The sequence below is a fragment of the Prinia subflava genome, chromosome 9, assembly GCF_021018805.1.
Source record: "Prinia subflava isolate CZ2003 ecotype Zambia chromosome 9, Cam_Psub_1.2, whole genome shotgun sequence".
NCBI lineage: Eukaryota > Metazoa > Chordata > Aves > Passeriformes > Cisticolidae > Prinia > Prinia subflava.
The window spans coordinates 7,945,485-7,968,134 of NC_086255.1; the positions used below are offsets into that span (position 1 = coordinate 7,945,485).

A 22,650-nucleotide genomic window follows, 5' to 3' on the forward strand; every position below is an offset into this window, starting at 1 on the left:
CTTTGTGTTTACCTCACAGTACGTAGTTAGGAATGGAACACACCAAGTCCTAAACAATAAATAATTTCAGTCAAATCCAGTAAACAAAGTATACTCAAGTTACTCCAACAGTGCTTCATAAATTAAAATTATCCTGTAAGGATAAAAAATGCCTTGTTGTTTTGCAGTGCTAGGTAATTTTTATTAATTTCATACTACTTCTCTTTCAAAAGTGCTGTTATTCTAGACTTCCAGTTCACTTTCTTCTTGTTCAGAAGGGAACAAAGAAATTTTACTTGCAATAGCATGCATTCTACTGCCTAAGTCTAGATAAATATGATCCATAGGTGACGGTTCATCACTTCAAGAAAAGATTTCAAGTAGAGATTAAAACTGGCAGAGAGAGAACAATGTCAGAGAAACTCAAGAGTACATGAGGAACTCCACTGGCTTTCCACACTTTTTGCTTGATTTCCTACATCAGTGCTCCCAGGAGTTTATCTGGAAAGAAGGGGTGAACTAAGTACCTGAACCACATGAAGTCTTTTACTTCTCCAGTTACTGCCACGTGCCCTTGTGAAACACCAACCACTGCTTTCCAGTTTTGTTTTTTTACCCAAGTAGAACAAGCAAAGATTCTCTTTTCCTTCGTCCTGCTTATGAAATGCTTTTGGCTACTACAATCAAACTCATCTGAAATGCAGTAAGTGCTAGGAGAAGGAGGATGTGGACCAGTGAACAAGACGTGTGGGAATACTGAAACACCAGTGAGGTGCTCTGCATGGGGGCAGATGCTTGTGCAAGTCACTCTGGTCCCAGGGATTCAAAGGACAAAGTCACAATCTCATTTTAGAATGAGGGGCAAGAACAGAACTCCAGAAACTGAAGTGCAAGCATTCATCTAATTATTATTTACTGCAAAAATATGGATGCAACAAAGAGGCAGGGAAAAAATCTGAGGCAATTTGAGTGTAACAAAACATCAAGTCAAAGGAAAATATTTTGCAACAATTTTAATCTCAAGATTCTTCCAACCTGCAAAAGCCCAAACTTGAAGTATGTGTTTTAAGTTGACAAAAAGGCTGACCCTGCAGTTTCAATCAGCAAACGTCTACTGTGTTCCACAAACAATAATCTGACATTCCTGAATTAGTCAGAAATGACAACTAGGTATTCAACTGAAGAAATACTGAAAATCTCTTAATAATTTGATTCAGTATTTTTGTCATAGCCCAGAATGGGTCTTTTTTATTATGATGTGAAAACTTGATGGGGTAAAAATCCTGATGATGTAGCTACACACAAAACAGCTTCAATACAATTCAAAATGACATTCACAGATGCATATTGTATACAGCATTGATGCCTTAAGTGTAAAGAATTGTGCATATTGAAGTATTTACTGATTTTAGAGAGAACTCCCTGTATGCAGTCCAAGACAACACTCAACCTTTAATGATACTGAAATCAAATTCACGAAGAACAAATCTCAGTCTAACTCCAGACCAGAAATTAGGTTGAAAGATAAGTAATCAATAAAAGATACAGTTTTGCAAGTAATATAAATGGTACCAAAGTTAAGTGAGCCTTACAAAAATTTCAAATGCAAGTCTGCAAAACAGACTCGCAGTGTAAAGGCCATTCCAGAAACTTCTGTGCATTCAACAAGAAAATACAAGCAAAAAGTTTAGTAGCACATGGTGGCATAAAACAAGAACAGAACAGAAATTCTAGCTGGCAGCTTTGCAATGCTCTAAGTCACATACTTGTGTCACAGTAACGATCCAAGCACACAGGATAAATGCAGGTACTTAACCAGCACAGTTTCTACAAAGTGACCCTCATTTTTTAATGATGCTCTTGATCTTCTAAAAAAGGAACTGCAGCAACTTGGTGGACATGCAAATGAAATGGTGCACGTCAGCGACTTAGCTCTCCAACAGATTTTTCATATCAGCGAATCCATCTGGATTCCCAAACTTGTTTAAAAGGAAGAGTAGAACTTGTTTATGCTTTTCAAGCTGTGGAAAAAGCAGAAAGAGTTAGAAGTATACAATTCTGGGGGTTTTTTAATTGCTGATTTCAGATCAGGGTAGATCTTAATACAACAAACTCAGCTAAGCACCATATTAATTCAATAAATATATTTAGTTCCTTTCTGTTGTAAAATCTTCTGGAGAGGGAAAAGGCCAACAGAATTGTAACTGACTTCTTGTCCATGTATGTATCCCTCCCCTCCTTTTTTTTTCCTGAAGCAGCTTCCTCAAACCAAATTGATTAAATACTCAAATTCAGATTGAGATCAGCCTCTTAAATTAGACAACAGAATAAAGTACTACTCCTGAGACTTCAGTCTCTAAAAATGAAGTAAGAGCTGTTTGTGGGGCAAAGTACAGACTAATGAAGTCTGTGTGCTCTAAACACCCTCCTCCCTCAGCTTCAGGGTGCTCTGATTACTACTGTATATAAAAAACCTGAGAAAAAGTGTCAGGATACATTTCACGAAACTTCCACATTTCAGTAGCTATTATTCCTCCTACTCCCATTTTCTTCCTACATAGGGTTTCTTTTTAATTCTGGAAACATAAAAAAGAAAGTATTGCTTGGAGTGAATCTTACTTGTACTTTTAATTCCGTGCAGCAACAGTTGGTCTCACCTCCATTACCTACAAAAACCACAGTGAATGAGCAAAATACACATGTACATTCCTTCCCAAATTTAAGAGCTGACACGTGGCATTGTCCAGGATTTTCAGAAGGAAAATCATTTAGCCACCCCCTGTGCTTACAAGCTCTTCAGAATAAGTAAACTGAAGTGACTAAGCTAAAGTATGTACCTTGATGTTCAGGATGGGAGTTTTCAGCACTGCAGGACGTGACCAAACCCTCGTTTAGCAGTTTGTCAGCTACATTCACATAACCATTGTCAAAATGTTTCTCCACTGTTACTAAGTTAACATTTCCATTAATCCCTTTCACTGTGATTGTGACGTTTTGCTTCAATAATAGTTTTTTCAACTTGTCAAGCACTAATGGAGACCACTCAGCTTTCTCTATTCCTGCAAAAAAAAGGCAAATCAAGTTTGTTATATAAATAATTCCCTTAAGCTATAACTTGAATTGTACATACATGTTTTGGAAAATATGATGCTAAGTTTTCCTAATATAAATAGCTTAAATTCTATAGATAATGAACTAAAAATAGGTTTTCTAAGCCAGCTTTTACCATGTTTACAATATATTATTTCAGAAGATCATCATGTTGTTTACCAGCATTAAGTAATGAACACTACCATGAGAACCAGTACAAATCTATAATGCTCAAGAAAACTAGTCAGGGGGTTCTGGGGTGTCATTTTTTTGCTTATTTTGGGGAGGCTTTTTTACCTGCAAGCGAACATGTGATTGTCTGAAAAGGCAGCTTTAAATAGGAATCTGTGATTGGCAGCACCTTTGAAAGGGGTAAAGTTTCTGTGTTGCCATAGTCGCCATACAGTACTTTCACTGCAGACTGGGAAGCTTCCAGAACAACAGCTCTGTACCAATTGCCATTGCCTGAAAAGATTGGGACAAGAATGGTCACAGGTGAAGAATCATCTTATAAACACAGTTTATTCCAAGAGCAAGAAACTGTAGAGTTTTCCAGGAATTTTTAAATAATGAGGTGGATATATAAAAGGCCAATTGACAAGAAGCACAATCAAAAAATCCATAAGCAGTTTCAAGTTGGTGTTTTTCCTTTGTCTAAAGCAAAAACGAAAGCTGTGTTTTACACTGGCCAAGGAAATGGAAGGACAAACGACTGTCTCACCTGAAAACTGAGCACAACAGGCTTCACCCAGTTTTGGTTGGAAGGGCTGTTTGTTACAAGATCTGCAATAGTCTTCCAGTGAAATCAGCTCCTTAAGGAGATTCTTTTGACCTACAGAAAAAACCCACATTCACTAACCACATCTGGGTACAATGAAAAGCACACTTAATCCCCCCCTGCTCCCACCTTTGACATTTTTTATGTTTTCCTACTGTCCAAGATACATTTCTACACACATTCATTGTATTAACCAGCTTGCAACAGTGACTTCTTACTGGTATTAGGACCAATGAACACTTTTTCTTACCTTTATTTGGAACTGGAATAGCATAGAACAAGTCTGGGCTTACAACTTCTGTCACCCAGACAGACATGGTTTCATCTACAGCCAGTTCAATTGACTTCCAGTGCCCAAGTGAGGTCACTAACAGAAACAGTAAGAAAATACAGTGTTATCACTGTCCACCAAGCAGACATATATTTTAAGGAACTGCTATTTTATTAGATATTTATAATCTTTTTTTTTAATTTCAGACACAACTACACGTCTTCCCTTCAGGAAGACAAATCTAAACCAAGATAAATGATGCTTACTTTGCTGTTCATAAACTGTTGGCATATAAAAGTAGCTAAAGCAAAAAAACACTCAGAAAAAAGAAGATCTTGAAAAGCAAACATGAGAAAAGTTTCAGTCAAAGGAAACTTCTAATCCTCTGATTCCCACAGAGTCAAACAACATTCACTTAAGACAAACACAGCTTATTTTTACCTTCCTCTTTTTGTCTGTAATGCCACCTGCAGGGCAGCTGGTGTTCAACTGTAAAAACTGACAATATAACCAAAACTATGCATTGATATGAACTGTAGTTAAACAAGAAAATAACAGTTAAAGGCTGGAATCCTGAAAATTCTTGTTAAATCTAGAAGTTAACATTCCTTTAATTACCTTTTTGGTCAACAGACTTGTCTGGAAACTTATTTTTATCCTGTAGAACTTCTTTTACAACCAGTTTTTCTGAAGTTAGTATCTCATTGATAATTTTTGGACAATCTGTGGAATTGTCAGTGAGCACTACACCTGCCCCATCTTCAGAAAGTGAAATTACTGTGGCTTGAAGCTCCAAGCCTGAAGTGTACATATGAAATCTTTTTGTAGCTTCTGGATTCCATTTGCTATTTTCAGGCTTTATACCTAGGAAGTAAAATAACTGTTAAAATATCTCCATTCATTAATATTAAATTTTCACAATATTATAATTTCCTTTAAAAAAATTTTCTTTAGAGCATACCCTGAAATACTGAGGCTACTTTCACTATCCTAGGGCAACACATTGTCCTTCATCCTGTTAACTGCTCTCCCTCTTCCTTCTTTTTTCTAAATGCCTACATTTCCTCAGGACTCCCAAGTTTCATCTTCTAAATTTTATGATTCAACCAAGTAAATCCTTTGCCTTAGCACAAACAACACTACTAAGACTGTTTTTGAATCAGTATAATCAGGTCTTTTTATCAAAGGACCAGACAAAACCTAAGCGATTTAAGGGTGAGTGGGTGGGGGAACAGCAAAGACAGTTGAATGAAATGAGATTTTGAGCTTTTTCCTGTTTCCACATTTTCCATTTTTAAACCAAGCAGACTACATCAGGAAGAAAGAAAAATTCTGCAGAATTTTGAATGGTGTGGAAAAAGAATTTGCAGAGCATTGAGACACAAATGAAAGAGAACTAAAAGGCCAGCTTTCTTCATTAAAACAGATTAGCTCCCTTGCCTGCAAAAATTTTGAGAAATAAAGTTGCACAAAAGCACATTTACTCCTAGCAAGGAAACAACCAAAAACCAGTAAGCACTACAGATGAAGCAGAACTAAACAAGCTCCCTTTAACCAGTGAAGCAGTAAGCAGAGTCCATGCAGATCACTCCAGAGAACTGGCAGGAGCTCAGAGAAAGCAAACAAACCAAAAACTACAGAATTATAGAGTTCTGCACAGTATTCCCTGTCATCACCTCCCTCCCCCAAAGCAGCAAGTCCCTAAATGCAAGAGGTCTTGTAAGAGAAAATCCCTAAGATTCACCTGAGAGCCAGCATTTAATGGCTTGAAATGGAAGTTTTAGGAAAGAGGATGAGATCTGTCGGATTTTATCCAGTGGTACGTCCTCCACATTTCCATAGTCCACAAAGCTCACTCGAACTCTTCCATCTGAAGTGACATTTTGCACCACACCACGGTACCAGTTACCATCCTCTAATTTTAAAGAAGATTGAAAAAAGTAATAATTACTTCACACATTTGCTAAGTCTGCCAGCTTTCATTTATTAGTAAATAAATATAATTCTTCGCTGTCCTCTGCCAATGTAAACTATCAGCTAAGTTTTTATGTTCACCCTACAAAAACAAAACCACTTTAGTCTGTTACTTGCCAGAGTAGAAAGCACAGCAAGGGTCTCCATTCGCAGGCTCAAAAACATCTGGTGGTGTCTTCTGACAGTATTGAGACAATGATTTGTTAAGTAAGTTTAGAGCAAGTAATTCTGAAAATTAGAAAGAAAAAATCAAAAGATGAGAGCAATGAAATGAGCTGACTTAAACTTTATCAATGCTGTTCACTCTACAGTTCACTTGTAAACTTTCAAATGCATTCCTTGACTATGCAAGTCAAGGAACAAACATCCCTCACTTTTTAAGAGCTGCCCCGTATTTTTTGTTTGAATGCCTTTAGCTCCCTCTTCAGCCACTGAATTTTGTCACTTTCTTTTTCTAGTACTTAAAAAGCCAGTGGCAATCAGAAGTCTTCATACAGACTTCTGGTAGAGAAACAAGATTACTTTTTAACTAATCCAATAGGAAGTCACATCTCAATGGCTGCATTTTCATTATTGCATCTCTAAGTTTTTATAAATCTCAAGAGCGTACTAGAAGAGAGTTCCAGTAAATATTGTCTTGGCACAGGGAACGTCTCTTATTTGCTTTTATTAACAGAATCAGTAAATCATGAAAGGTGGTAAAGATCTTCAAGATCATTTAATCCAACCATCAACCCAGCACCACCATAATCACCCCTAAGTACCACATCCAGATGCCTCTCACACACTTCCAGAGACAAGGACTCTCCCACCCTCCTGGACAACTTATTCCAATGCCTGGCCACTCTTCCAGGGGAAAAAAAAATAAGATATCCTTTGGCTAGGTTATGGTAACTCTTTCACTTTCCTCTACTGCTTATCTTCAACATTTTCAGATTACCATAATCCAATTTCTTTGTCACTGCACTTGTACTCTTAGATAAAACCTCAGAAATAAGCCTTCATGCTGTAAGCTGACTTTACATAGCAGTTCATTAGAACTATAATAAACGACAAATCAGAAAGAATTAAGCTGAATAAACTTACCATGGCTGTTTGAAATCTGACAGTAGAATTCTCCAGGATTGTACACTGTACATACTATGACACTGAGTGTTTGGTTAAGAGTTAATTCAATCCACTTGCACATCCTTTTGTTCATTGTGTCCTCTAAAGAGGACAGAAAAAAGCACAGAATGAAAAGAAATTTATGTAACTTTTACAGGGAAAAAAGCCATCCCGAATACTCCTTCATATCCTCAATTTTTTTGTTATAAACTGTCCAACAGGGTAAGTACCAACTTCCAAAAGCAGGCAATGACAACTTCGTTAAGGGTGCACACCTGGACACACACATACAGACACAATTTCTTTATGGCTAAATTGCCATGGCTAAACTTTGGGCTTGTGAAGGCTAGGCTTGATGAGCCAGACTGAAAAGCTCTCACCAGGTAAGAGCTTGCATTGTCTGTAGCCACTCTAGCAGGTTAAACAATGCCAGTGCAGCAAGATGTGTTCATACTCACCCCTGGCTTGCTCAGCATCACTCTCTCTGGCTGCTGGCAAGGCCATGCTCAGTTTCTCAGCTGCACAGCCCTCCTCGATGAGCAGGCTCGATATATTTACTGCTGGAGTACCTGATGCATCTGCAAGCTCCACCACAGATCTAGAAATCTCTTTATCCACTACTTTTACTGTCAACACTTTGTCTTTCACCAGTTCTTTCATGTAAGAAATACCTTCTGAGGTCCATGTTCCTAATGGTGGCTTTACACCTAAAAAGTCACATAGTATGGAAAGGTTCTGAGGTCAGTGCAACCCTCAGCAATGTGTGGACAGGTACAACAACTGCAAGTACATTCTGAAATATTTGTCACACTTTGTAGATATGCCATGACAGTTAAGAATTCTGGAAATAATACCTACCATTACCTCCATCCCTCCCCATGTTTCAAAGTGAGCTACTACAGGTGTAATAACTATGTAATACCACTTGTTTTCCCCAAATCTAGTTTGAAACTGCTTATCATCTACTTCATACCTGCCAGGCTGCATCGTATGGCTTGAGCTGGCAAGTCCACTAAGCTTGGAATTATAGGACGAAGGCTGGCCAGTGGAAGAGAGTCAGAATTACCATAATCCATATAGTTCACTAAAACAGTGTCTTCAGAAGCATAAGCGTTAACAGCAGCACGATACCAAAGGTTGTCTTCTAGAAAGGAAGATACAGATGTAATGTCTGAAAACAGAATTATTTTTTGACAGACCAATATAAAAATACATCCATCTCAGTACAGATCAGGTGTTGGCTAAGCAGCATTTTAAGAAACAGTATATCAGAGCAGCATCATTACATATAATCCCATTTCTTCTGTGCTTCTTTTGGGGACTGAAATGTCAAAGATATACTTATTTCCAACTCTGGGGAAACAGTACTTAGCAACATTAAAAAACCCAAATTTTCCATGATCTCTCAAAAAGCTATTCTAAATAATCTGAATACAGTATTAAGAATTTGCTCAATGAAGAGACATTTTACAGATATCAGTTTTAAATCACTACCAAGCATTATCCACAGCTAAAAACCAGATATAAATAAACTCCATATGAAACATTTCTAAACATAATTACAAAATGCATCACTTTGGTAATAAATTTAAGTGACATAACTTATTATTTCCATTCCATTTTTACCTGTGAACTGGGCACAGCACACACTGCCAGCAGCAGGACGGAAAGATGGACTAGCAGGAAGTTTGTCACAGTATTCATTAAGAGATGCTTCAAGCTCAGCAAGTTGACCTGATGTTAAAATACACAGGTTTTGGAACATAGTCTGTCTTGCAATTATTACAAAATAATTAAGCTCAAAGCCTGGAGTACATCTTGTAGTCTAATGGAGATTATTTCAAATGTTTAACATGGATCAGACTAGGGCTCTTCAATCATTAACATCCAAGAAAGTCCTCCTGTGTGTCTGAGGAATCACAGCAGCGAACAGACAGCGAAAACCAGTGGTGGATATTTTTCAGTAAAGTGACAAAGTTAAAGTCAGTGCAAATTGAAAGCAAGCTAGTGGAGGCATGCCAAGAAGAAACCAAGGAAGACAGCTCTTCCAGCAAGAGGCAGATGATGAGGCAGGCCACTTCTTCCCAAAGGACACAATTCACTACTGATTACCCAGAATTAAAAGGCTGCACATGGACGCAGATGAAAAATTCACCTTCCTCCAGCCACTCTCCACCAAAGAGAAAAATGCCATACTAGGGATTCTACATCCCACTTCCAACCCATCACTTACGGGCATTTTGCATCTGCTGACAAAAAAAGGTGTCTGGATCTTGAATGTGGGAAACCACACCAGAAAATTCATCTCCAATACTCAAAGAGATAAACTTGGCAACTGAATTAGCACAGTGTGGAGAGTCTTCAACCTCAAGTAATTCTTTTTCACTTTCCTTTGAATGGCTTTCTGACACTGCACATAAAAAAGAAAAAAAGGTTGCCAATCAAAAACTAGCTGACTTTGAAAATATAAACATACTGAAATAGTTTATTCTTTTTATTGATGCTTTGGATTTTAATGACTCCTGTCATATTATGAAATTAATGCTCAAATAATAACCACTATAGAAATGTTTTATACTATTAACATATATGAGCTAATGTCAGTAGTGACCTGTAAGAAGCTCCATTAGCCAACGTCTTTAAGTCTGAAGTGATGCTAGTGAACAGCTAGAATATCATGCAACACAGGAGGACTTAAAATTCCCCAAGTTTAGTTTGATTTGCTTGCTTACCTCCTGGAGAGTCTCCTTTGGCACAACATCCTGAAGTTAAATAAGACTTCATTTCTAAGGGAACTTTATTTAGGCAGTCTTCTAAAATATAGATGCAAGAATAAATGATTTATCATACAAAATAGCCATCAGCTACTTTCACTTCAGAACCATCCCCTGAGCCAGATCTATATCCCTATCACAAGGTGAGCATGCTCTACTTATTTATTCAGCACTTAATGTTTAAAATGCAAAACAAAGGTTATTTCAGAGTAGCTCAACTACTTGAGTTCTCTGAGCACATTCACAGCTTCAAGACTGTCTGACTTCATAAAATGAGCAAATCAACATTTACCTGCAGTCCCTAAAGAGTGTGAGCTGAAAAACTGATTACAGCTTTTCAGACACAAGGATTCATAACTTACCTCATTATTTACAACACTGAGTATGTGATGATTTAGTCAGGATGTCTGTGTAAAGCTAGGTTTCTCAGCTATTACCTACTCCATATCTGATGCCTGAAGCAGCAGTCCAAACTTTCAGTATCAGTATTTTCAAATGAAAACCTCAATAGAGGTGTTTCAGTTGCTTATAAAGTCTGGAGTGAACACATGGAACATTTCAAGAATGCAGTGATATTTATGTGATCCAAAAGGTTGGCAGGTTACATATCCCTTTGCCACCAGCGTGCTGTGAAGCAACTAAATGTGAAATATGCCCAGCACAATCCTTAATCAACCGAATTTACATGGGACTAAAGTGAACCATCCTTTGATAGTCTGTATAGTATTACATGGAGATAAGCTTCCTGCACATGAGCAAGTTTAGCAAGCTAAGAGGATCAACCACCACATCCCTGAACGTTTCTGTGGGCTGCAGATCAGTGAGATGAACATGGTCTTGGCACTTCATTCTTCCTGCTCTGCAGCCAGAGGAAAATCTAAACAATAAATCTTCCACATGACAAAAAGTACACCTTGCATGTGTTGATCTGCTTTGACAACCAAACCCAGCTGCAAATCTGAATTCTGACTCCTCAAAGGTCTGCTGCTGGGCTTGTCTCTCACTGAAGCTTGCTAAGTTAGAAATATAAACATGCTTTATAAAATTCTCCAACTGGATACAGCAATATCCAATGATTGTTCTTGCTTTGGGATACTCAGTGAACATGTATGAAATACAACAAAAGCTGCTAAAATCCTATGTGGAACTAGAAATTGACACTGTAATTTTTAAAGAGTTAAAAATGTATGAAAAAGAAACAAAATGGTACCAAATTTTCATGCATCTATTAAAACAGAAAATAAACAAGAAAATCCAGAACACATTGAAGTTAATACAATTCCATTGGAAAAGTAACCTTACAAAAATTTAAGGTTATTGAGATTAGCAGAGTATTTCAAGTGAAATAAAGTAGAATTGAAAAAAAAAGTCAGCAGAGTGGTTGGGAGAGTGACAAGAGGGAGGAGGGCAAAAGAAAAAACACTCATCTTTTACAGGTTGGGGAAGGGTGTGAACATAAAAGCCTTAATTGTGGTGGGGTTTGTCACCCACACAACCAAGCACTTACGAGAATCTGGAAGAACAACATCTACAGCAAAACTCAACCTCACTTCCTCCTGTAACATATCAACACCAGTTAGTGAACAGTGCTTTCCCATGAGCTGAGGAAAAAAAGCTGGCAGTGCCTTCATTCCATCCTTCTCCTTTTGGAACATAATGGGAAAAGAAACACTTAATGGTATAAAGTGTTTCTTTTGGTATAAAGGGCCCCAGTCACAAGTACACACACAACAGGAACTAACAGGATGAGCTGACAGAAGTCTCATGACATGAAGCCTCCTTTCTAAATTCCTTGAAAAAGTTAAAACAGATGAATAAGCTACTTCAAGAAGTACATGACAAAGAAGTTCTACAAGCTGATTTGAGGTATGCAAACTTATTCACCTTCAGAGATCCCAAGAAAACACAAAGACAGAAAAATCAACTCCTGCAGAAGAGTTCATAGGAAGACTGGAAGAAATGTTTGGCTCAAAGTAAGATCAAGAGAGATATTACAAGGAGAACTGTGTCATCTACTTCCTTCTACAGCAAAGGAACAACAGCTTATCTGCACCTGTTACTGTACAATACTACACTAAATGTATTTCTCTAATAAAGTTCCAAGGCTCTAAGAGTCAGCTCATGATTTTTGCACAGAAACAAGACACCAGAAGTTTTCTGAAGTGGACACACTACATCTGTTCCCTTCCCACAGTATTTCTCTTGAAATGATTTAGCAATATCATACATGTCGTGATTTTTAACTTTTTCCCAAAAGTTTTTTGTTCTTTTTTTAATCAGGGTTGACTGATAAAGCTTTTAAGAGCTCTAGAAGTAACAATTTTCTGCATGCTCCCCCCAGTAACTTTTCATTTGAAGCACTGATCTTTCTAAAAGGAGAAGCTTGTTCCTTTCCCATACAGTTAAATGAAGCACACTGCCACTCACTCACAGCAGATCCATTCAAGACATAGTCAAAATCGTATTCCATACCTTAAGATAAACTCCTGTCTTGGTTTTGCTATCACTTAAACTGTAATCAAAGAAAAATATGTCAATTTGAAGAACCAAAGACTGACAAGTAGCATTAATGATACAATCTACTTGCAAACAGATAAAAAGCTGTGTTCGTAGTCTGTGATTTTTGCCAACCCTTATTCCTCATCCACTAAAATGCAGAATTATAAATATGGCAATATGTAATAATGACAAGCATAAGATAATGCAGTACTAGCCTAAGAATAAGCAACATATTTTACTGTAACAGTGCCTTCCCATGGTCATTTATGTTGTAGTGGGAAGGACGTCGTCTTTCTGTGAAGATTATTTGGCAGAACTTCCAGCAAACTTACTTCTGTTTAATGGGATCACAAACTACTCTGTGTGCTGGCCAATCTTTCTTCTGACAATGTGCAGAGCAGTAGTATGTTTGCAGACACTGTGAACATCTGAGCTTTCCTAAAACAAACAAAAAAGACCAGAAGTCTGAGCAAAACACATACTGCAAGGAACAACTACTGTTTAAATAACTGCTTTACAAAACAGCTCCCCTGCAATTCTAAGCAAATAAAAATAGGTATGTGTATTCACATACAGCTATCAGACATTGCTGCCCGAATGTCCCAAATTCCTTCTACTTTTTTAAAGGAAAAAACCCCATCACTTTTGATAAAGAAACGCTGTCTTCTGCTTGTCAGTTCTGTTGAACTCCAACTATGTTCCAAACAGTTTGTATTTTTGTCTGAGTGTTAAAAATATACATCCATTTAAAGATGTATATATTTTTATGTATGTATAAAGATTCTATTTCTGAGCAAACCTGATCTGGTTTCACTGAAAATGTCACAGACTACAGGACAGCAGGCACTTACCAAACAAACCACAACGATGGCAAGTGCCCCCTTTAGGGGGTGGGACTAACAAACTCAAGAAACTCTTATCACAGCAAATAGAAAAGGCACTCTTAGAGGAACATTGCAATTTCTTTGGCTTCCCATTAATCCAATTAGACTGTGATACCTGTGGAAGAAAAACCTGAAGTCATTCTTACTGGAAAACAGCTGTCCACTATAGTAGAAATAGTCTAATATACAAAAATATGACAACAAAAGGAGACAAAACTTTAAAGTTCTAGAAAGAGAAATACACATTGATAATTCCTGCTATCTAGAAATGCTCAGAATACTTGGGGCAACTATAAAGTGAAATAACTCACAGTATTTTCTTTATCAGCTGCAGCTATGCAGTTCTCTCTACCAGTTTTGTCTTCCAGAGAACTTCCTAGAAGCAGAAGTATTTGCAAAGGGATCTGATTAACAACACTAACACATGCCTATGTCATGGAATATTTGCAGGAAGAAACAAGGTCCTTGGCTACTCCTACTGTTCTGCCAGCCCATTTGAGCAAATGGAGGTGCTTGGACCATGACACACTCTGAAAATCACTTGTTTTCATTCTGATACCACATTTGTTCAATAATGCAATCAATGGTATTATTAAAACAACAGTTGCACTTTCTGTGCTTATTACTGAGTACTGAGAAACAAAACACTCTGAAACAAGAGATTCTGATTTTCCAGTGAGTGCCTTATAAACCTTGTGGTCCTTCCTGTGACTTTTTCTTTACCAAACAACCCTTAGAAGACATTCAGCTAAGCCTGCATTTCAATATAGTAGGAACTCTGTTTTTATAAGTCGGCAGCTCATCCAGCTACAAAGAATTTGTTTCTGTTCTAGGTACATATGCCATTTAATCTTGTTCCAGTCTGGCAGGCCTGTCCAAGGTCTCCACTGAGACAACATAAAGCTTACATGGCCTTTTTTTCCCACCTGGAAGCAAGTTAACCTTGTAAACTCTGCCAGAACTAAAATTCTTGCCTAACTTAAAATCAAATTTCACGAAGTCTCCAGACCCAAGGTATTTTTACATAATGCCAGTTCAGATCTCCCAGAATGAAGCCTTTCCCTCTCCCCAGCTTGGAGTAAGAGAACACAGATCAGACAGTGCTGAGGCACTCAAGAGGCAAGAGACATTGCTGCAGGAACTCCAACTCCCACACGTCAGTCCAAAGCCCCTACCACTTCAATTATACTGGTGAGATTTTTAGTTTCTGAGGCATTTCAGCAGGCACAAGTTTGGATAATTACGAGTTGCATTTACAAGCCATACTCATACTATTGATGTACATCAATAATAAAGCATATACACAATCACAGAAGAATAAAGTCAAGATACCTCTGTCAAGCTTAGAGCAAAGTCTCTCTTTTTGCACTTGTGCTGCTGTTAAAACTTTCTGTACTGTTTCTACATTTGCAAAAATACCCTCTACTGTTTGCTTACAAAATATTGGATTTTGTTTAGGTATTTCAGAAACTCAGCCTCAAAACTAAAGACTTTTTAACAGTAAGTTGGTACCTGTGACCGTGTTGCTTAAATCTACATCTGCAAGTTCTTCATGTTGAAGATTAAGAGGTTCTGCCATCATGTAAAGGTTGCCATTAAGAGTATGCCCAAAGGTGGCTGTGGGCCAGGTAACTGCAAAAGCATGGATTTAAAGATTAATTCAGGTAGGCACACAAAGTATTTTCGGGTCATATTCTGAAGATATATTTAAGCATTCATTTTGGAAGGCTAATTCTTTACCATCTATTTCTTTTGTTTGCACAGCAAAACACTTCCTGCATTAAAGAACTCAACACTGAATACTGCAGATTAAATGATGAAAATTCTTTTAGGAGAGGATCACATTGACAAATAGGAGTGGCCACCAAGACCTGCAGGTGAAGCTCAGTGTCTGGAGGAGACACCTCACTGATCTTTTCTTTAAAAAGTTTGTAGTAATAAAAAGCACAGGCTGCACTCCTGGGTTCCTCACGCCCGGGAGCCTGAGGGGAACCACTGCCCGAACAGCGGCTGCCCGAGGGGAAGCAATGCCCTGGGCTCTGCCCAAACACATTCAGCACCTGCTTTCCAGATGCTAAGACACAATATAATTGTTTTAAATTAAAAGTATAGAAGAAAACAAACCAAAATGAAGCTGCTAATAAAGCAGAGTAGTCTTCGAAGTGACACTGCAAACCAACTCCACCAGAAACGCGCTTTCAACAACGGCAATTAAACAGGTGCTATTAAAATTAAGTAATTTTAAGTAACTCAGAATAAAATTCAGACAGCCCCGCCCCACGCAGCCAACCCCGCCACCTCCGGCCCTCTGTCCCCTCAGAGCAGCGCTCACCCCTGGGCCGCCCCCGGCTCCTTTCCCGGGGAAAGGGAAGCGAACACCCCCTGCCCGTCTCTCCCCTGAGATCAGCGCTCAACGCGGGCCGCCCCCAGCCCCTCTCTCCCCTGAGATCGGCCCTCACCCCGGGCCGCCCCCCGCCCCTCTCTCCCCTGAGATCGGCCCTCACCCCGGGCCGCCCCCCGCCCCTCTCTCCCCTGAGATCGGCCCTCACCCCGGGCCGCCCCCCGCCCCTCTCTCCCCTGAGATCGGCCCTCACCCCGGGCCGCCCCCCGCCCCTCTCTCCCCTGAGATCGGCCCTCACCCCGGGCCGCCCCCCGCCCCTCTCTCCCCTGAGATCGGCCCTCACCCCGGGCCGCCCCCTGCCCCTCTCTCCCCTGAGATCGGCCCTCACCCCGGCCGCCTCCCCGCCGCCCGCGCTGCCCACGCGGTAAGCGGGGCCGGCCGCTCACTCGAGGGCCGTCGGCGGGAACAGGGCGAGCAGCGCCCCCGCAGGCCCGGCACGCCCGCAGCCGGTCCCGGCGGGTCCGTGCCGCTCGTTCCGCCCCGCCCAGGCGGGACCCCGGTCCCCAGGGGCGGAGCGGGGCATGTGCTGCCCGGCCGCTCGCAGCCCGCGGTGTGGCCAGCGCAGCCGGGGAGGCGCGGCCGGAGGAGCCTTGTGCTAGTCCAGATTCCTTCAAGCTCCATTCACCCTGGCCTTGGACACTTCCAGGGATGGGGCATCCACAACTTCTCTCAGCAACCTGTGCGAGCTCCTCGCTACCCTCACAGCAAAGGATTTCTTCCCAATATCTAATCTAAACCCGTCCTCTCTCAATTTGAAGCCATTCCCCCATGTCCGATCACTACATGCCCCTGTAAAAAGTCCCTCTTCTGCTGTCTTGTATCTTTAGGTACTGGAAGGGGCTCTGAGGTCTCCCCGGAGACTTTCCCAGGATAAACAGCCCCAGCTCCCAGCCTGACCTCACAGCAGAGGTGCTCCAGGCCTCTGAGCATCTTTGTGGACATCATTACCCATGGCTGAACAAGTAACCCAAATTTATTTCATACAAATTCAGAAAATGGCTGTAAAAGCTATGCAAAAAGCTGAAATTTGATACATAAAATGGATGCATCTGTATTTTAAAGTATTTGAATTTTGCCCTGCAGCTGAGAACATCTATCACTTTATCTCCCATTTCCAACCTATTCTCATTTTCCTTTGTCCTTGTTCTCTTCGATGCAAGGTGGTTTCCTGTTTTCTTCAACTTTTGTTTCCCACCTCCATGTCTCTGTCTTCCTGGGAAAATACACTTCATCCTCAAGACTACTGCAGTTTTATGCTGCTACTCAGACATGATCTCAGGTGTTCCCAGTGCTGTGCAATTAAGCTTTCACCAAAAACTAAATTAATCTGATCTATTTTAGTGCCTACACTGTTGTACTTATTATTAAAGTGTATAAAATCAGTGATGGATTTTATTGTTACATGTTCTGTACAGCAGGGAATAATTATCTCTGTTCACAGAGAAGAAGCTGAAGCATAGCTATTTTGCCTTAAGTCATTTGGCATCTGGCTGTGACAGCACTTCAGTCTAAATCATCTGTATTTAAGTCTAGGATCCTGTCTGCCAAACTAAGCATTCTCAAAGGTGAACAACACGCCTGAGGACTGCTGAGTTTTCTCTCAGTGGTTTAGAGTCCACCTACTAAAGTCAGAGGAAAGACTCCTCCTGGCTCACATGAACCTCCAGCCCCCAGCTCTAGACTGAGCAGAAGCTGAGTGGATCAGAGATTGCTCTTACAATAAGAAGGAAAATTAGGTGGAATTTGGTGGGATGTGATGGGATTTCAAGAAATCCATGTGCCAAAGAGCTCAGCATTGCATATCAGAGTAGGCACAGTTGTATGTGGGAGATTGCGGGGAGACAGGGCGAACATGATCATACAGCCTTCACCATCCTGCCCCTTGTTCCTCTGTCCCTAAGATTAGCCCAGTAACCCTCATGCCTAGGAAGAACTAATACCAGTAAGGCACTAAGAAATACTTCTCTGTCATTCAAACCTCTCTCAAAAGAAATTAGGCTTTCTTTCCAGCTTAAAATATCTAGACAAGATGACCCAGCACTCAGTCCAGCTGAATTTTAAAATTGTCCAATGCTGGGGAATCCACCACTTCCCTGGGGAGATTAGTCCGATGGCTGATATTTCTTATTGTGAAACATTTTATTCCTGTGTCTAATTGGACAGAAGTGATTTGAATCCATTACTCTTTGCCTTTCCCATGGGAGTCCATGTAAAAAAAACGAATTTCCATCTTCTTTGTAGCCACCCTTTAAATATTGAAATGTGGTGATAAAGCCTCCCCTGAGCCTTCTCTTCTGACAGCCGAGCAAGCCCATTTCTCTCAGCTGTTCTTTCTGTGTCAAGCTTCTCAAACCTTGATGTTCTTTGTGGCTCTTCTCTGGTCCCTCTCCAGCCTGTCCAAGTGTAGTAGGGACAAAAAGTGAACACAGCATTTCAGGTGTAGCCTGGCAAGCACTGAGTGGGACAAATACTTCTTTATCTGTGCTGGTGATGTCCTCGTTGATGCAGCCCAGCATCCTGTTGGCTTTCCTTGCTGCAGCAGCATCCTGTTCACTCACGGGGAGCTGCCTGTCCACCAGGAACCCCAGGTCTGTTTACACAAAGCTGCTCTCAGATGGGTAGATGCCAGCCTGTGCTGCATTTTGGGATTACGTTTTTCCAAGTGCAAGACATTACATGTGACCTTGTTGAACCTAATAAGGTTCTTGTTAGCTGACTCTTCCAGCCTATCCAGGTCTCCCTGCAGGGTAGCTGAGTGTCAGAGGTAACTGAGGAGAGTTCTCTTAGCATGGAGGCTGATCAGGAGCAACATCCCAGGAGCTGCACCAGGCTGGTGTGACTTGCCTGCAATTGTTAGGAAGAGCTTGGGCTTACTTATGTGTAGGTTCTGTAATAACTGTACCAGTGTGTGACTAGCTCTAGGATCTAAATGCCTAGGAACCAGCTGAGACACCACCATGAGCTACATGCTGAAAAAAACCAGTCCAAGCACCATGAAATGAAAATAATTTTTTCTAATTGTAACTTACTCAGAGCACTTGACTGATCATAGTCACACTTGGGATCTATACACTTTACCATGTATAGATCAGACGTGATGATGGTGGCAAGCAGCTTCAGCAGAGATGCTGTCCTTACCTGACACATGGAGGGAAGATGGGGCTTTGTGAATGGGGCTCCCTGAAGACCTGTGGCAAACTGTGCTTGCTCAGAATAAAATAGTTACACAATGAAAGCGATTCCCAATGAAGAAAAGAATAACTCTTTATAATTTTGTAATTTTGCCACTATGTGAAATGCAGGAATTAATTCAGCCCGCAGTAATTACATTACAACAGACCAGTCCTCTGACAAATACAGAAGATGGGATTTGGGCAAGCTGGACTCTGCTGCCAGCTCCTCCTTGGCAGTGCCAGACACAGCCCTTTGATACCAGTGGTCTCAGAGGAATGTGGGGTATTGCTCAGCATATCTGCTGTTTGAGCCACCTCATTGTTCTCCTTTGCAGTGTAGTTGCTAACACATCTTTACCTGAAGGAGAAAACGTAGGTTTGTAAGCCCTTTCAGTGGGCAAAACTGTAGAAATACTCTGGATAATTAACAAATGTCATTTGGAAACTGAGCAATTAGATGAGCACTTCCTTTCCTTTTTCTTACATAACAAAGCAGGAGTCAAAAGCCAGAATTACAACCTTTTGAATATGTGGGCCAAATTTTGCTTCTGCCTCTGCAATGCAGAGCTTGTCTGCAGCAAAGTCTGTTGTGTAGGACTGTCTGTCTTTCAGATGGTAAGTTCTCTCACTCAGGAATTGTTTCCTCAGCATTTGTACATGCCAAACAAGAGCTATGGCTGGCTAATTAAGAGGTACAGTAATTCATTCTGATTTAACAAGCATGCAAGTGGTTTGGGGAAGGACTCTCTCTGTGACCTGTCATTAACACTCCCTAAGTATCTGTGGCTGCCTCCTAGGGATAAGATATTCTTCAGATGAAAATTTAGCTTAAGCACAGGTATTATAAGAGTCAGAACTGTCAGCATCTGTTCTGGGACTAGAGCTGTGGGGAGTCCAGCTAAGTACAAAAAAATCCTTGTCTTCTGCCTTTAAGGAAGAACTCCACTATCCAGGCTCTATTTTCTTAACCTGATTTTAATCCTTCTCTAAAAAACTGTCCAGAATAAAAGGCAAAAATCAGATGAAATTCTGCCAGGTCTGTTGGAAGACACTAAACCACATACAGGTAACATCAGTGGGACTGCAGACAAAGTGTACAACAAGGTAAAAGCATAAATCTTAAAAAGACCGGGGCCAGAGTATACTGATGTCTCTGCAGTTAATAACTAGTAGACCAAAGAAGAAGAATTTGGGCACTGAAGTGACTGTGTTACAGAGCAGCAGTGTGAACTTTGCAGCTCAGCTGCAGAACAGCAGCAGTAGTGGCAAAGAACCCGTTCTGAAAGCAAAGCTTAGACTTGTGCTGCATGGCAATTAGCAACTGAGTGTTGCATGGCACTAGTTTCTGAAAAGACACAATATTTACTTATCTCTGTTCCTCACCTGATTTTTTATGTATTTTTAGCACAATGGAATGCACAGTATAATTTGATCAAAGCAAGGGCTAGACACTTGCCTTTCAAGTGTTATTTGGAGGTTAAAGATGAGGGCACAAGTGTTCTCTGCAACCTACTTCCATTTGTACTTTCAACTTAATGTTTTTAAAGACATGTGCCTTCATATGACTGACTCCTTTGCTGCTTTAGAGGTGATGGCTAGGACATTGCTTAGTTACCTGAAGCAGTATTATCTTTCCCATAATGATGGACACTGAAAGATTTATAGTTACAATGGCATCTGAAAGGTTTACAAATTGATTTTCTTCAAGATCCTGCTGTTGTTTTTAAGGTTCAGTTAAAACATTTTGTCCTGGTTTTGCCTGGGATAGAGTTAATTTTCTTCCTAGTACTGGTACAGAGCTGTGCTTTGAATTTAGGATGGGAACAGTGTTGATAACACACTAATGTTTTTAGTTGTTTCTAAATAGTGTTTACACTATTGTCAAGGACATTTCAGCTTCTCATACCTTGCCAGAAAGATGCTGAGGTGGGTGGCGAAATGCAACTGGGACAGCTGATCCCAGCTGGCCAAAGATTATTCCGTAGCAAATGGCATCACCCACAGTAATGAACTGAGGAAAAGCTGATCAGGGGCCACTGTTTGGGAACTGTCTGGGCATCAGTCCGTATGCATCGAAAAACTGCATTGTACATCACTGGGTTTGTATGTATTATCATGATTATTTTATTTTCTGTCACATTAAACTGTCTTTATCTCGATCCACAAGTTTGAGTCTTCCAGTTTTCTCTCCTGCCCTGCTGGAGAGGGAAGTGAACAGCTTTGTGGGGCCCAGTTGCTGCCTGGGGTTAAACAACAGGGTTCAAGGAGCATTTTCTAGGACCCCCAAATTTCCAGTTGTGGGTCTGAAATTCCAAATACCTAGAAAGAACATGGAGAAAAAGAACTTGCTGTGAAATAACTCTCTCAATTAATGTTTGTAAGTGAAGTTATGCAGCATATTCTACTTTGAAGGTCATCCACGATACAAGCTGAAGAAATCATCACTGGGTAGGTGATGATTTCATACATGTAGATATGCGTATGCTTTTATACGTATATAAAAATAAATTAGCCAAAATAAAGCAACAATCTGATCTAACATCAAAGTTAGCCTTGCTATGAGTAGGGGATTGGACTAAATAATTTATTGAGGTCCCTTCCAACCTGAATTATTCAATAATTCTAACTTGCTTTTCTATTTTTTGTTGTTATTTAGCTGAGCTGTTATAGCAAATAGAACTGCTTTCACTTAACAGCTTGTCTGCTAAAGTATTTTTTCAATTAATCTTTTATTAAATAAAATGACATTTATGCCATGCTTTGGATTCCAAAAACCTTTGTGTTCTGCTGAAAAACTGCTGATCCCAGCACTGAAATGTAGTCCAGATTTTTGATGGCCTGCAAAATTTCCAGGTTTTTTTTTTTTTTTTTTTTTTTTTTTTTTTTTTTTTTTTTTTAATCCAATCAGAATAAGGAATGAAGTCCCAGCAGGTGCTAAGTGAAGTTCTTTATTAACATTGCTGGACTGACTCTTGCATGGCATGTGAGTGGAGAGGGTTTTGACATAATGTGCAGGGGTTGGCTATAGAGAATGAGATGCTGTTTACTTAAGGGAGAAGAGTCTATTTGTCATTAGTTGTGCACTAGATCTTGCAAAAAGAGGAGGCATCTTTGTAACCACGTCTCTGAAAACTGCTGGGGTGAAGAATCCCTCCTGTAAGGCAGATGCTCAGGGCTGTGTTTTAGATAATGCCATGGAATGTCTGACACGAAATCCCTTGTTAATATATGTTTAAATAAGAAGAGAAAAAAATCGATCCAGTTTTTAGACACATGCTTGAAATTATCTTGTGTATAATCACAGAATCAATTAGGTTGGAAAACACCTCTAAGATCACCGAATCCAACCTACGAGCCAACACCACCTGGTTGAAGCAGAGCAGGGCACTGAGGGCCACGTCCAGGCTTCCTTAGAACACCCCCAGGGACGGGGACTCCACCACTCCCTGGGCCGTCTGTTCCAGTGTCTAAGTCACCCTTTCTGTGAAGAAATTCTTCCTAATGCCCACCCTAAATGTCCTGTGGCGCAGAGTGCACTAATACCACAGCGTTATGTCCTATATGCAGCCGCTCGCAGCTTTTAGCGCCGTCAGCGGATCGCGGGCTTTCGGCGGCGCGGGTGCGAACGCGGCAGGGCGAGAGAAGGCGGCGAGATGGGTCCCGCGTCACCTGCTGGTCCCGGTGGCTCCCCCGGCCCGTCCCGAGGCGCAGGGACGCCAG

General features: G+C 40.5%; 1 protein-coding gene across 1 annotated transcript; it reads right to left on the reverse strand.

The window, feature by feature from the left end:
- Positions 1-878: 878 nt before the first annotated feature.
- On the reverse strand, positions 879-16,231 carry TDRD1 (tudor domain containing 1). Its single transcript, XM_063406451.1, has 23 exons — positions 16,086-16,231; positions 15,481-15,578; positions 14,869-14,988; positions 13,668-13,732; positions 13,324-13,471; positions 12,805-12,910; positions 12,446-12,485; positions 11,481-11,529; positions 9,932-10,012; positions 9,433-9,609; positions 8,826-8,933; positions 8,173-8,343; positions 7,658-7,906; positions 7,179-7,301; positions 6,210-6,320; positions 5,863-6,033; positions 4,737-4,982; positions 4,098-4,214; positions 3,791-3,901; positions 3,367-3,534; positions 2,817-3,038; positions 2,599-2,645; positions 879-2,000 (listed from the first exon to the last, which is right to left on the reverse strand). Exons 3-23 carry the CDS (start codon positions 14,936-14,938, stop codon positions 1,908-1,910), a joined length of 2,673 nt encoding a protein of 890 aa, XP_063262521.1. The 5' UTR covers positions 14,939-14,988; positions 15,481-15,578; positions 16,086-16,231; the 3' UTR covers positions 879-1,907.
- Between the last annotated feature and the right edge of the window lie 6,419 nt (positions 16,232-22,650).

Bases quoted from the DNA above. Each gene is read 5' to 3' on its own strand.
- TDRD1 (XM_063406451.1), bottom strand. From the start codon at position 14,938: ATGATGGCAGAACCTCTTAATCTTCAACATGAAGAACTTGCAGATGTA. The intron at 12,911-13,323 runs GTAAGTGCCTGC...TGTTTGTTTTAG, and splicing joins CCATCGTTGTGGTTTGTTTG to GAAAGCTCAGATGTTCACAG. The intron at 9,610-9,931 runs GTAAGCAAGCAA...TTTTATGTGCAG, and splicing joins CAAAGGAGACTCTCCAGGAG to TGTCAGAAAGCCATTCAAAG.